General features: G+C 41.7%; 1 protein-coding gene across 1 annotated transcript; it reads left to right on the forward strand.

The window, feature by feature from the left end:
• Nucleotides 1-1,679: 1,679 nt before the first annotated feature.
• fgf3 (fibroblast growth factor 3) lies at nucleotides 1,680-9,407 on the forward strand. The gene is made up of 4 exons (XM_052029667.1): nucleotides 1,680-1,700; nucleotides 4,004-4,298; nucleotides 6,232-6,335; nucleotides 9,075-9,407. Exons 1-4 carry the CDS (start codon nucleotides 1,680-1,682, stop codon nucleotides 9,405-9,407), a joined length of 753 nt encoding a protein of 250 aa, XP_051885627.1.
• The last annotated feature ends 5,880 nt before the right edge of the window (nucleotides 9,408-15,287 follow it).

The raw sequence follows: 15,287 nt of genomic DNA on the forward strand, positions 1-15,287 counted from the left end.
TAACAGGGGGAAATAAAACTAATATGAGGTGAGTGGCTCCACTGAAAGGTAAGACTTCTTTTCGTTCTACGGGGTTAATCTGGCTTCTTATTTTTTTTAAAAAGAGTACTTACCGGTAGCTGTGCTAACAAAACTACTAACAGAATTGAAAGCAACACTTAATGACTGCCTTTGAGTATTGGGTTCTTTGGGACGGCAGAACGTACTGTGTTTGAACAAGTAATGACTTTTTAATTGGCGAGGAAGGGGACTCCTCCACTCCCAACCTTCTGCTCATTGCGGCTACAAATTGCAACTTCCCCCTTTTTTCATCAGACATCTACTTACAACAGTAAATCATTGACTGGCTGAGAGTTACCAACAGGATGTGCAACCTACGGGAAATCGGGAATAGAGAATCCCTAGACTATATTTTACACCCTCACTTTTTATGATTAAAAATGCCGGGTTTCCGGGAAATCTTTTTTTCGACCTCGCTTCCGCCTTTAAAATATGAACCTCCTAATTACGACAATAAGCCCCTGGCTCTCCCCCTATTTGTAGGCGCTACATGCATGTAAACCGTTGGTTAATTGCGGTGCGTTGCGTGCGGTGAATCCGGGGGCGTTCATGAACTTCTCGGCTTCCTGTTCGGAAGTTTTAATGAAGCAATCTTTGTTTCATTCATAAAACTGCTCACAAAAAAAAAATGATTTGGGAACGCTGGCAGGAGTACAACTATGTCTATGTGGAAATGTTTAGTACCGGTGGAAATAATGCTGGCGTTCTGTATGAGCAACTTAGAAATGTTACAAAGAGAAGTCTGGTTTTAAATTAAACGAGAGCTGGTGTGTGTTGAAGAAGTCAAAACGACACAGATGAGTTGGAGATCCAAGCGCGCAGTGAGCTTCAGGTACTCCTGATTTAATTGGGACCGACAGGACCACCGCTGGCACTGGTTAGATAAAGCATTTCCCTTCTCCAATCCGCCTATTGCATGCTGTTGTAACAGGATCCCAGTCCATAGAGATACATTGGCCATCATGTGACTATATACACGGCCACTCTGGACTCGCTTGTGGAGAACATCCACGTAAGATGCCGTTAACACGAAGGAGTGTTTCTCGTTCCCTGAAAAAATATAGGTTGCTTAGACTAAACTACAGTAACGATCAAGGGAGAAAGAGAGAGAGAGGAATCAAAAACTGCTCTCATATCGTTGTTCAAGGGCCACAAAGTACTTTCTGGGAGGTTAAAGGCTAATTAAAAATGCTTCTAGAAACAGACAGCGGACCACATCTAAAGTACCACCCTCAGTCACAACCAGACCACATCAAAAGACAAACTTTTCTTTAAATGGTCACCAGACAACTTATAATATACGTCAGCGAGCTTCCATTTGACTGTGTTGATGTCTGACTGGGTGAACCACTTGATCTTATAAATGTCCGAGGATAGATTTTTAAATAAGTTTAATTTCAGTTCTGTTTTGTGTGCGGGGGTGAGGGAAAGCCGACGTCCAAGGGAACGTAGATATGAAACCCGCTGGATACATCTAATTAGCGTTAGAGGACAGGGAGGGATGGAGTGGGGAGGTCCGGTCTCTCTCTCTCACTCTCTCTCTCTCTCACACACACACACACTCACTCACTCACTCTGAAATATACGAGCAGCTGCCGAGGGCAGGGGATTTATAGACGATGGTACCCATTATCAAACTGGTAACCATAACGTAGCAAGGATGGAAGCAATTTTGCCTAAACGTCATTTGCGTGTAGGCCTTCCATTAAACAACCTATTAATTAACATTCACTATTAAAATGGGATTAACTTCGACAGATACATCTTTATTACAATATTAAGCAAAGATTGAATGTTGTTGTTTCGCGGTCTGATTGAAGACATATGCCATTGTTGGAAACAAATGCTATTGTTAAGTAGTTACATCCAGGTTCGGGTGGTGACTGCGATAGTAACAAGCTCCTTAACCTGGGTACATTTAAACATCCTGAAACAGTATATGTTTGAATGATGAAATGCAGACACACTTGTTAAATTCTGGCAAAGGATTCACATAAGTAATGCAAACGGTCGTCAACTCCTAACCGCCGTTCATTCGGGAACTTAGAACGAGAAACTGCATTTACATAGCGCCGTCCTCGTCCCATTCAGCGCATCGCAAAGCGCTCACGGTTAATAAAGGAGATTTGGTAGTGCGGGCGCTGTAGTAACGAAGCAGCCAATTTGCACAGAGCGAGCTCCAGAACGAGCAGCAATGCGGCAATTACCAGATGATGTCTCGGTGATGTTGAGTGAGGGTTAATAATTGGCTAGTACGCCGGGGACCCCCTACCCACTTCCTCCACACACCACCCCACCCCCCACTCCTCCCTCCACAACCCCCCCCCCCCCCCCCCCCGCCGCCATCTCTCTCCATCTTCGACCATCCTTTCTCTTGGACTACACGCTGGCCAGCAGAACGTCCTTTCATAACTCACTTCCAATATCTAAAAGAATACCGCCAAGCAATTCTCTGGCAGAAATGTTACCGAAAGCCTTGCGTCAAACGTGGGTTGCACTGGATTCGGAATTAGGAATCCAGATCCTGTTTTCTTCAACAATATGTTCAGACTATCCGCTGACTTTTAAATGAGCGTCCCCAACTGAGGTATCAGTAAATGCATCGCTCATACTTCCTTCGAGGGCGCTGCGTAATCGATTGTCCTGACATCGAAGCATGTTAGCGAACAGTTTCAATAAGCATTGTTCAGAGGGAGATACATCCAACAAGCAATTGTGTCCACGTATGGCCACGGAAATATTACTATGTTTAGTGAAATAAAGAAGTTACTAATTCGAGTGCTGATGACTCTCAGCGAGATGTTTAAAGTGCCAGCAGCTTTAAATCAGTAGGAAATAATGCTGTGTAATAACTGCACTGGATGGCAGACAGTAACTGAAAAGGAAGCAGATCCGCTATAAGTTTCCAATGACTACAGTGGATCATCGCCTAAAATAATCTTGCTGCTTCAGAGTCGCTTCTAACTGACTGCAAAGAAACAAATTTATTATTTTAATTAGCCCCAAGCCCAGAGGCACCAGTACACCGGAGCAGTAAACACAACAGTTCAAAACTCTGCACACACATGTCGGACTTCTGAGAAAAGCGTTTAAAAAATGTTTTTGTTTAAAATCTCGCGTTAAACTTCACAAGGTGCGAATAAGTAGCGCCGCAGTGAAAGTGCCCCCTTTATACATTCTGCAACGTAGGAGATTCCATTCGTATGCAGTTTTTTTTTGTGTGGACATCTTTTTAAAGAGACCTTTTCTAAGTTGCTTCATTTTAGCATCAGTCATCCAAGTTGTCACGTATTGTTAGTTTGTATTGATAGTAGCGGGGAGTTCTGGCATGCCCTGGGGAATATTCACTCCAACCCTCAGTGTATATTTTTTTCTTATGTATAATTGGTCTATTGGACTTTTAAGAAGGGCTCTGAGGAAAATCTGCCTTCAGATGCGTTGCTGGTTTCTTTGTGATGCGGTTTTCCGCAATAAGCCACTGTGTGTAATGTTGTAATCTTATCCACGCCGCACTCTGTGAGTTCACACAAGACTGATACCTTGCCTCCATCCCCTTTGTATCAATTGGTGGGAGTTCAGCTATTGTTCAAAGAAAAGTTCTTTTATTTCTATGCGCCGTCGATCACCGGGGTTGCGACGAAATCTCACGATAGTGTCTTAAGTGAAATTCAGTGACTTTTTTGCCAGTCTGCCGTGCGCTATTTGGAGAGGAGGAGGACTCGGGGAGCAGGCACCGTTCCTCATACAAAACCTGGATGTTTTGGGATTAGGATGGCTCAAACCACTAACTATTGATTCAACACATCAAGGCAGATGTATTACCATGTTTCATCGAGTAGAACGAAGCGCCCCGCGAACTGTTGGCCCGGTTGGAACATTTTTTAATGGGACCCTTTGACCTAGCTAATCCAGATCTTGATCCGCATCGGATTGTACCGGAGAGTGTTTTGACCATGCCACAATGTTTATAACTGTCTGTTTATTGCTGAGTTTCCTGGATTTCACGAGACAGCAGTCGCCGTTGCCCCGGGCGCCGACTGTGGCTCCTAAGGTACCGTGCGCACCGTCCCCAGCCTGCGAATCCAGACTGCGAAGGGATGCCGGGGGACGCGGAGGGGTCTATGAACATCTCGGGGGAGCACCGAGGCGGAGGAGGCTATACTGTGCCACCAAGTACCATCTGCAGATCCATCTCAATGGGAAGATCGACGGCACACTGGAAAAAAACAGCATCTTCAGTGAGTAGCAGATCTTCCTTTTTAATTTCCGAACCGTTTCAGCGAGCGGTGCGAGTGAAGGAGTGACTTAGACATCGTGTGCGCCTGTGTGCTTCAATATTAATATAACTGTATTCATTGGTATTGGTTTATTATTGTCACTTGTACCGAGGTACAGTGAAGGACTTGTCTTGCATACTGATCGTACAGGTCAATTTATTACACAGTGCAGATACATTCAGGTGAAATATGCAGAAGCATTGAACATTTATTTAGACTTGTGGATTACATATCAGATACAAACAAATTTACGTGTAATTTCAATGCAAAACTCTGCATTTAAAAATGTCTATTGCGTTACAATCTCTGAATAAATATTTCCTCTCTGAATTTTACACAGGGATACAATCCACATTGGGCAGAGATTTAATTTGCAACTTAATAAATCTCATTTAGTGGAGTATGTCATTATGATGTTTTTGCAATGTTGCCTCTTTTGTTTTGCTGGCATTTCTTTGTAGTTACAGTGCTTTTTACAGATCTTGCATCTTTTGCACCTCCGGAGTAGTTTTACAGGCATCACTGCCGATGCTGTCTCACGGATTTTATAATGGACATTTTCCTTCCCATGAATACAGGATGATTAGTGGACAACTCCTTTATCATTGAGACTGCCAACATGGTAGAATCTGGGCTTTGGTCCTATTGCGCTTAACAATTCTGTTTCCCAATACGTGTTTCTAGCGGTTGGCATCTGGGGGATTCTAACTCACCCAAGATTTAACTAGAATACGACTCCTCACCATTTTTTGACGTGTAATGTCATTTACTTGAGTGAGACCTCGTGAATCCCTTGATTTACCGCAACGGAACTACTCCAGAGTGTGACACTTCGGGCCTAAGTGCTAAAGGGTCATGTTATCAGCAAAATCGTTTCCCTGACCGACAACCCTACTAGTCCCATGTCCGGAGTTCCTAAACTTGTGTTAGGAAATCAATCTGGAGGGATAAGTAGTTTATTTTCCCCCAACAAAGGCCAACTCCAGTAAGCTGTCACTTTGTTTAACCATCTCTGGAGAAGCCACCCCTTTAGCTACATTTGCAAGGATTTATCCTAGCACGCGTCATTTCCCTTGAAAGCTCAGTGACAAAATGCAATCCTAATTCGTTGCGCTAGCCTAGAAACTAGACTCAAATTTGTTTTCTTAAGACCACAAAGCGGTTTAAATTGTTACCCTTCTCCCAACCTTTTGTACTATGTGCTTCTCTGACACCCCATTAAGAGTAATGAACTGTTGTATAGCCTCAATTGGGATTAATTGGAATTAGTAGATGAATAGGCAGCATCAGAATGTTAGACTTAATACTTATGGTACATTCGTGTGGTGGGACGCGCAGAAATCTATTTTTAGACAACAAGGTGATTAACAGTTTTCAGAGTACGCCGAAAACAATTGATACACTTTAAGGTTGAATTAAGAGCATTTTACAATCACCTGCACTATTTGACTTTCAATTATCTCAGATGAAAGGCATAGGAAGATTATAAACCTTAGCGACTCCTTGGCATCTGATAGAAGAGTTCTTATACAAGAGCAAAACAAATGAGATGTCGGCGATTGGAGCAAGCGTCTGGAACTTGTTGGATGTGCTGGTGACACGAAATAAAACAGAATGTAAATGCTTACAGGATTAAATGAACGATATAGTTCAATGTCAATGAACGTTCTCTGAATTGCTAGAACATTTTGTTTGGCCTTGCAACATTTTCACGAAGATTAGCCCAACTTTCTTAGTCATATCTTAATCCATTGGGCAAGTTGTCCTGTTACTTCGGCGTTTTTTTGGGGGGGTTGTGACAGCTAAATCTTATTCAGGCACTTCACTGCATTCCTCAACTGACATATCGAGACATATTCAGTCTTCTTCCATTGATTCCTATTCCTTCTTTCAGGTATCTTGGAAATAACTGCTGTCGATGTGGGAGTGGTGGCGATCAAGGGCTTGTTTTCAGGTAGATACCTAGCAATGAACAAAAGGGGACGCCTTTATGCGTCGGTAAGTTGTTTTTTTTATTATTAAATATGTATTAAAATTGACATGTGAGTGTCATGTTATGCTAATTTGAAATATTAAAGCAGGGTACTTGTTTACTTTCATTGTCTGAATAGATAGTGGCCATCGATTTAATAAAATGTCATAAAAGAAAATTACCTCAATATTTTACAGGCCTACTTAGTTGTGCATAGAAAATTCACCTGTTCACTTTGTTTATTTAAGGATCTGACGTCTACTAACAAAAAATACTCATAAGCAACAGCTACGACTATTGATGGGACTGACAAAATAAATTCGCCTCTGGTCGGAGACCCAGGGGCTCCTTATTACCTCTTCCTTAGTGTTTTACCTACCCTGCTCCTTCTCACTTGCACTACAAGGGTGACATTCCGTGGGGTTGTACAAATAGTCGTGCTGTTTAGTTTATTTGCTGATTCCGGAGATCCCGAGAGTGCTTTATGATAGCTTGATGAAGGCAACCCCGCGGGTGGCATTCCGCGAACCTAAAGTGGAGTTCGGGAGATAGAGGCATTTGAAATAGTTTCCTGAATACCAACGGTAGCCACCGAGCAGGGAAGGGATGTGCTGAAAGAAAGGTACAAGTTGGGGACGGAATGTAGATCCTGGTGCCAACAGTTCCCTACATCTTTTTTCCGCCCGTCTCCCTCTCTCTTAGAGTTATACAAGGGGGGGACATAACTTTAGATAAAGCATGTAACTAGAACACCTTCACCGCCCTTTTAGGCCAGAGGTGAATTTCTGCATTAATGTAGTCAATGCAAATTGAACATTTGAACATTTCTTTTCTTCTGAAGCCCCAAGCTCGTTTGTAACCTCATGACGAGTCATCATTTCGTCCCAACCACCTGCCCCTCCCACCTCTGCAAAAACAGGGTGCCCAGAGCTCCCACCGTGAGATTCATGTGGCGACTCACAAACCGCAGGCCGCACAAGTGGCGATTCTGCTTGAAATCTGTGGGTAATCATTGTGGAAAATCACGGCATCAAGGGGTTTCAGACCAACTATTTCACTGTCAATTATTTATACACAATTTCCAAATCGTGACCAGGCTAACCGCCCGAGGGTTAGACACAAAACCATGTGCTAATATCTAATACCTGCAGTGTTGGTTTAAAGTTATTCACAGTACCTGCAATAGGGCGAGAAGTTGAACTGTGTGCGTTTTAATTTAAACACGCTTTGTAGTTGTGCTGTGTTGGTATTAACATACCATTCGAAATGTTTTCCGTTTGCCAGTTTGTGTTTTCTCAGGGTTTGCATTTTGCCATTTGCACGCCCAGGATTTGATCTAAAAAGTGTGGACACGCTTCACTCTCTTCTCACTCCCCCGTACGTTCTTTTCAGATAGAACATCGTTTGAAATCACGGGCTTGAAATCTCTTTATCTGTTCAAAGTAGAACTGCACACAAAAAAAAGGGTTCTCACACTGCAACTTTCTTATCTCTGATCAGATTGCCTACCGTCCCAGCGGCAGCTTGTTCAATATGCTCCACTGTTTGAATCAATACAGTACTATCCTTGATCGGTTGATATACTTGCAGACATATCCGAGCAAAGTGGTGGCTCCGATCGGAGTTTGATAATCTAATGTGTATTACATTCCCTTTTTGGTAAGAGGGCAATTACTAATCACCACTTCCGTCTAATTTTCTAACCCTTACTTGATAAGTGCTTTTGAAATGCGAACATTCATTCGATGTGAAATGACTGTAACAAAAAAAGGGCTGTTTTATAAGGTCGAAGTTATTAACTTTTTTTGGGTGGGGGGGGGAGTAATATCCTTACACCTACATAATTAGCACGCTAGCTTCAAAATCTTTGCCGTGATTACTGGGAAATAAATCGACTCTACATCTGCCAGTATATTTCGCTGGCCTGTTCAGAGACACTGGTATTGATTTTCATTGCAAACGAATGAAGGTAACTTTCGTAACTCAGGCTTGATTCGAATTCACGAGGAAATAACCTAAGGAGACATTATCACTTTGAAAAGTTATTCTTATTAACCTTCGGTGAATTGACGATATGAAGTTGGCAGCTCATTCGTCCACTTGGACAAGTTTTAATTATTTAAACGTCCCAAGTTGGACAGATGACTAAATGCAGACCATCTTTTTTCGCCATTGCTTTGTTCCATTCAGGTGGGAAGTTACTTTCAATCCTTCCAAGTGGATTAATGCAGTGTGGATGACCTTAGTTTTTTTTCAATCTGTGTTTTACAAATTCGTTAAATTTTAAGTTATCAAAGTTGGCACGAATATTGACTTCCAGCATTGATGGATTGTGTGCCGAACAATCAATTCCACACGGAGATGTCACTTTTCATTAGTGGTTTATCTATGCAATAGCATGAGGCATAGTCAACACGGCATAATGTCATATAACCATGGCCAGAACTGTCAAACATGATATACGAAAGACCTCAAGCAAAAAGGGATGCCTTCTGTTCTGCACCATTCTATTCCGTTCTCATCGCTGTATTTATTGTTGTATTTATTATTACCATGTATACTGTTTACTCTGTGAGCCGCAAGCGAGCAAGGAATTTCCTTGAACACTGGTGTATATGATAATAAGCTAATCTGAACCTGAAGGTAAAGTTTTACATTACAAGTTTAATGATGGGAAAGTTATGCTAGGTAGGTGATCAAGTCTAAAAAAAAATTCTCATAATTTCTATAACTGAACATCTCGTATGTTTCTCTACTGTCCACAGGAAGTCTACACTCCAGAGTGCGAGTTTGTAGAGAGGATTCATGAGCTGGGATATAACACGTACGCGTCCAGATCTTACAGGACCATCCCAAACCCATCGGGGCCAAGGCGCAGAAACAGCGCAGAGAGACTTTGGTATGTGTCCATCAACGGCAAGGGGCGACCAAGGAGGGGCTTCAAAACCAGAAGGACTCAGAAATCCTCTCTTTTCTTACCGAGAGTGCTGGATAGCAAAGATCACGAAATCGTCCGATTATTCCGCACGAGTTCCAAACACCGAGAAGACCTGACGAAAACTCCAAGCAAGGCGGAGAAAACAAGGGCTGCCCAATAGTGGTTAACGTCGCTTCAATAACAAGCCTTTGCAGCGAGATGTTTCACAACTTTGGACTCTCTTCGGTTGGACATACGGCAAATTTTATTTGTAGAATGATATACCTAGTATTGCAGGTTGAAACCACCTATGGCATAATAATTATTGTAAATATGTAAATTAGTTGTTATTTCAATTTTGCCGCTACTTTCAAAGGACATTTCATGTATATCATCCCCAATGTCTTACTCGAACTAAGTAGGGACTCGTAGTCAGTGATTTTTTAAACATCTTCTATTTTTGTATGCCTTTTTCCATCTTAAGAAAATACAATGGATTAGTGGAACATCTATCGGCGACGTATTTTCTTCCCATGTTTCACACAGAATACTAACTTGTGGTTCACTGGTATCACGTCTGACGTTGGATGCTCTCATTTGTTATTGAACAGAACATGTCAAGAACGTTGGGGAGAGATTGCCAATTATGTGGTGTGATCTGGAATGCAGTACATGAAACAAATGTGGTTGACGCCGATTTAATGGTAATTTTCAAAAGAGAATTGGATAAATACTTGAATGGGGGAACATTGCAGGGTTACGGGGAAGGAGCAAGGAACTGGGACTGAGTTATAGCCCTTTCAAAAAAGCCGGCACACGCATGATGGGCCTAACGGCCTTCTCCTGTGCGGAGCCATTCTATGATGCATTACTGTTAAACTCAGCTGAGGGGAGAAGTCAGAAACCGCACTGAACAATGTACTCAAGAGCTGACCTTTATTTGTCTAGTTATATTTATTTTAAATAAATATATACACATGAGCACTTTGATGTAAAGATTGGTTCATGGTGCATTTCGGAATCACAAAGATATAAGGATGTAACAACCAGCAAAATCCATACATTCTGGATATATTCCACTGATATAAATCGTAGTGAACAGGCTTTGCTTATACCTGGAACATATAAGTCCTTTGACTTCCTAATGGATATCGATGCAAGGGTGTTGGGGATCTACACTTCAGTCCTTCAGCAGTGCACATGATACAAAGCAATGGGAGGGATCGTTTACAAATGCTCATTATTAGATGCAACTGTGCTCTCGACCAGCTAGTATTCCCTCTCACGCATATCTGAATTATAATACATTTCTTCCTTTGCCTTTAACAAAGTTCGGAATCTGCCAGAGAAAGCAGCCTATTGTGTGGCAGATATTCCCTGATGTAACGAACGGGTCTCTTTAGAACAATTTATATTCCTTGTGAAATTCTATAAAGAGAACGAAGAACGAGAATTTTTTTTGTGAAACCGCCTTGTCTGTCCAGGGCCGGATTTATTTAAAGGGTTTCACATAATATCCATTGCAGTTGATATTACTAGACATCTAACCAAGGCAATGCCGAGAGAATCCAAGGAAATATCTTAAAAGGTGTAAAGGTTTCACGTATTATGGACTGCGTCTGAAGAAGTTATCTGTCAGTGGAAATTAGTTATGAAGTGCAAGCATTTTAAAAATTAATTGCATTGATTTGTAGCTTGGAATGTGATTTGAGCTACTCGTTCCCCGTGCGTGTTTAGATGCTGTTAGAATGTAGCAATTCCAAGTTGTGCGACTGACAGTTAACTTCAACGTGTCTTTTTCCTTGACCCATTCCCTTCCTTCGAATTAGCTGCTAGTAATTGTCGGCAGAATCAAGTGTACAGACTAACTATCAGAAGCGGCCGTTTTTCTCCGATCACCAAACATTTAATCTATAAACCTTACTTATGGGGCTCTCGGAAATATTCTAAATCATTGGGACATTCGCGTCTAGAGCTATGAAAAAAGAAACACAATTCTATGACATATCTATAGCAAAATGGTTGCAAAATGATCCACCTTTTGCTTCCTTTAAAAAAAACACAACATGAAAATTTGGCTCTCCCAATACGTCCCAGCTGTCCCAGAATCCAACCATGTCCGATGTCAGCTACCTGTTGAGTTTTTATCTGGCGCCCGGGCATTCTTAATTCATTATTCTGACTTGTTCTGACAGTAGAAAGACTTTTTGTGAAGTTAAAGTGCAGTTTCCCATCAACGTATATTGAACGCTGGCCCTTTGCTGTTCAATGTTTAGTTTTTTCTGTTTGCAATGCATGCAACTGAACAGGCATTGCAGAAAACAAATAAATCCACAACAGTATCATACGTTAACATACAGAGCATTGAAACTACATGCTTCTGATTGATGATTTTGTGTGGTTGATGGGGGGAGGTATTGTTGCTTTGGAGAATGACGGGACAGATGTTAATCTAAGTTTTTACTTTCTGGTCAGGGATGGCTGGTGTTTGAATTGCTGTAGATTCACATCATCTTGACGTTCATGCAGCGCCTGCCCGGTTGCTAAATGGAGATAACTTGAATATGTAGCAGAGGAACCAGGAACGGGATTGGGGCACAGGGCTCCTCAAACCTGCTCCTACCATTCATTAACATCATGACTGATCTTGATCTTGACCTTTGGTCCACGTTCCCGTTTGATCCAATATGACCTAAAATCTACCTCCACCACTCACTAGTGTCGAGAATCCCAATGATTCACGATCCTCCACCATATATGTAGGACTTTCCCTTGAGACCTCGATATCCGAATTTTCTGATCTAACCCCATCTATTCTCTGTCACTGAGCACTTCAGTAACCAATCTCATGGTTTTGGCACGGGAACTCCTGGTGTGATTTTTTTTGCCAGCAGCCGCCAAGATATGTGTAAAAGTTAATAGGTCACCAGGTAATATTTTGATTAGAGCAATGGTACTGGTATTGGTTGGTTGGTATTGGTTTATTATTGTCGCTTGTACCGAGGTACAGTGAAAAACTTGTCTTGCATACCGATCGTAAAATCAAAGCAATGCGTGAAATGGAGTGTGAAAGCTTCAGATAAAGTCAACATGGAATCAACAAAGTGAAAAATGGCTACTTTAGAACAATAATAATGTTTATTGACGTGCATTTAAAAATGTAGACGTTTTCATTATATGCAGTGTGTTTCATTGGATTACGGATTGTTATTACCAGAGCAAACCAGACATGATCACTTTAAACGTGGCGGGAAAATGATATTATAATGGGAAACGATGAGAGAGGAGTTTAATTGAAGTTGGAGTTGGAGAACATTGAATTCTCACCTCATTTATTTTAAATGCATCGCTGAGGATCAGTGCTCATGCGCCTTATCTTCCGATTTTAATCTATCTCCGTAGGGTCTTTTATCATCCGCCTTCCCCCGGCTCTACTTTGACAAACTGTAAATCCTCCGCTCTCCCCTCGGTTCTGAGGAAGGGTCGCTGACACGAAACGTTGACCGGTTTCTCTTTCCACAGATGCGGCTTCACCGGCTGAGTTCTTCCAGCATTTCTGCTTTACTTCTAGCATTTGCAATGATGTATAGAAATAAAAAGAACGTTTACCATATTTTAATGTGTTAATTCATTAGACATGGTTTTGGAGCAACGATGAAGCGGGTTGAAGGAAATTGATTCTAAGTGTCCTGCCATTATTTTGCCTACCGTTTTGACAGCCCCAATAACGTCCCTGGGATAAACTCAAGCGGTTGACTGACAAAGGAAAACCATCCGTTAACTGATATGCAGAAGGAGCGAGACTTTTGATCACCGGTTGAATCAGGAGTTCAATAGATAATGTGCTACAGCTGACGCCGGAATTTTATACTACTGGCAAAATGGCTTCATAATGACAAAGATTGCGATTCCAATCGGGTAATTTCACCCTTTCGAGTCTGAAGTCACAGAGGAAGTTCTCCAACAAAAAATCTTTACATACATTAAATTCTAGTTGATGTAAAAGGGACAAGTCAGCGCTGAACAGCTGAGGGCTAATGTTCACATGAATGCAAAGTGACGGGTTTTGTGGGATAACAAATATAATCGTTAGCGTTTACTGGAGGAACTACTTTCAGTCTGGATGGGTCGTTGGTCAATGGTCTATTCATACAGACCCTACCACGCATTGCAACATGGTTTTAATACCATGAAATTAATTAAAGATGTTTACTCTATAACACGTTTACAAAATGAAGACAACCTGTGTCTGAATATAATGCTGTAACTTGCTTGTGACCAACGTCAAAGAAATTTCACTGCAACATCGGCATATTCTGTGATCAACGTGATTGAATTATTGTATCACTTCATCAAAAACACAATGATAGTTCTCATAACTGTGCTATTTTCTATCCAATAGTTGTTAGTTGAGCATGAAAGGTGTGGGATTAAGTAGATAAGAGTGATCGTAAATGTGAATGGATTGGGAATTTTCAAGTCTAGACGAAAACACGTTACTTTCAACTGAATTGGATGGGCGTGTGATGGGGGTTGGGAAACCTCAACTTTTTAAAAAAAGTTGGCTGAACTAAAAACTTTTACAAAGAAGCCAAGGTAGACTTGTTCAAAAGAGGCACTCGTGGAGGAGATTAATGAGTCTACCTTGCTTTCCATTGTAGTCCGCAGGACTGAACGTCGTACAACAAACTGCAGAAGAAAGCCCGCCTCAAGGCACGGTGTGACTGGGATTGTATACCACGGGGAAGGGTGATTGTATGAATCCTCATGTGGTGATCCTTGTGAAAAGGCTTCTAGTCAGAAGCGCCAGACTGCAGCATTCCATGGTTATCCCTGCATTAACCTGAATTCAACAGTCAGAAGTCCCCCGTCGATCCACGATTTCCTCCGTCGCAGAGTACGCTGACGAAAAGAGGCATACCTGTGAAATTCATCTCACTGCATTTTTAAAATCCAATTCAGTCAACTCCCTTTATTCCAGATAGTCACCTTTCCTTAAACTGAACTATGGGGGACGTTCTTCTTTACCAATTTATATTTAAGATATGCTGTACTAAAGTGATTCATTAGTACACCAGACAAATATGTTTTTTTTTAACCGATCACAACATTTAATCAATGGCAGGGTGTTTTTCGCGTGCGCAATGGGGATTGCGGTTTAAATCCCGTGTACTATATTGGATGCTGGAAAATGATCAGATTACTTGCTATGCCGTCTCTGATACCGATTTTAATTCATTGCCTGCACTCATGTTTCTCCCCAACCCCACTGATTTAACGATTGTGGGGAATAAAGATAACTCACTGAAGTGTTAACATTTCGGTTTGATGGTTTGTCATTTTTCTTGAGCAGTCCCCACGGATCGAGGATAACTTGACCCACTCCGGTTTTGTGGGTTCTGAGGTGACTATAAAACCAGCGTAGGAACCACAGATGGTCAGGAGGTGACCCATGGGGATAACGTTTTGTTAATGCTCTCATTTCATTTGAAATGTCGATTCTAGAAGAGAATCTCCATAGACGCTGCCCGGCCTGCTGGGTATTGCCAGCGTTTTCTGTGTAATTCCATATAAAAGCAAGTCATTCTTTAATTCTTCCGGTGCTTCTGCTTGGCTTTCTCTATAGACCTCTATTTTTCTGCATCTCTTTGCCTTTTCATTCAGTTTAACCTCCTGAGTTCCTGTTTTATCTGCTTGCTATTGGTTTATTATTGTCACTTGTACCCAGGTACAGTGAAAAACCTGTCTTGCATACCGTTCGTACAGGTCAATTCACTACACAGTGCTGCTACATTGGGTTAGTACACAGTGTATTGATGTAGTACAGGTAAAAACAATAACAGTACAGAGTAAAGTGTCACAGCTACAGAGAAAGTGCAGTGCAATAAGGTGCAAGGTCACAACAAGGTAGATCATGAGGTCAGAGTCCATCTCATCATATAAGGGAACCTTTCAGTAGTCTTATCACAGTGGGATAGAAGCTGTCCTTAAGTCTGGTAGTACGTGCCCTCAGGCTCCTGTATCTTCTGCCTGATGGAAGAGGAGAGAAGAGAGAATGTCC

The sequence above is a fragment of the Pristis pectinata genome, chromosome 14 (assembly GCF_009764475.1).
Source record: "Pristis pectinata isolate sPriPec2 chromosome 14, sPriPec2.1.pri, whole genome shotgun sequence".
In the NCBI taxonomy this organism is placed as follows: domain Eukaryota; kingdom Metazoa; phylum Chordata; class Chondrichthyes; order Rhinopristiformes; family Pristidae; genus Pristis; species Pristis pectinata.

Excerpts from the sequence above, each read along its gene's own strand:
- fgf3 (XM_052029667.1), top strand. The coding sequence starts at position 1,680 with ATGGTACCCATTATCAAACTG. Across the intron at positions 1,701-4,003 it reads TGGTACCCATTATCAAACTG|TGTTTTGACCATGCCACAAT; the intron begins GTAACCATAACG and ends TGTACCGGAGAG. Across the intron at positions 4,299-6,231 it reads GGAAAAAAACAGCATCTTCA|GTATCTTGGAAATAACTGCT; the intron begins GTGAGTAGCAGA and ends TCCTTCTTTCAG.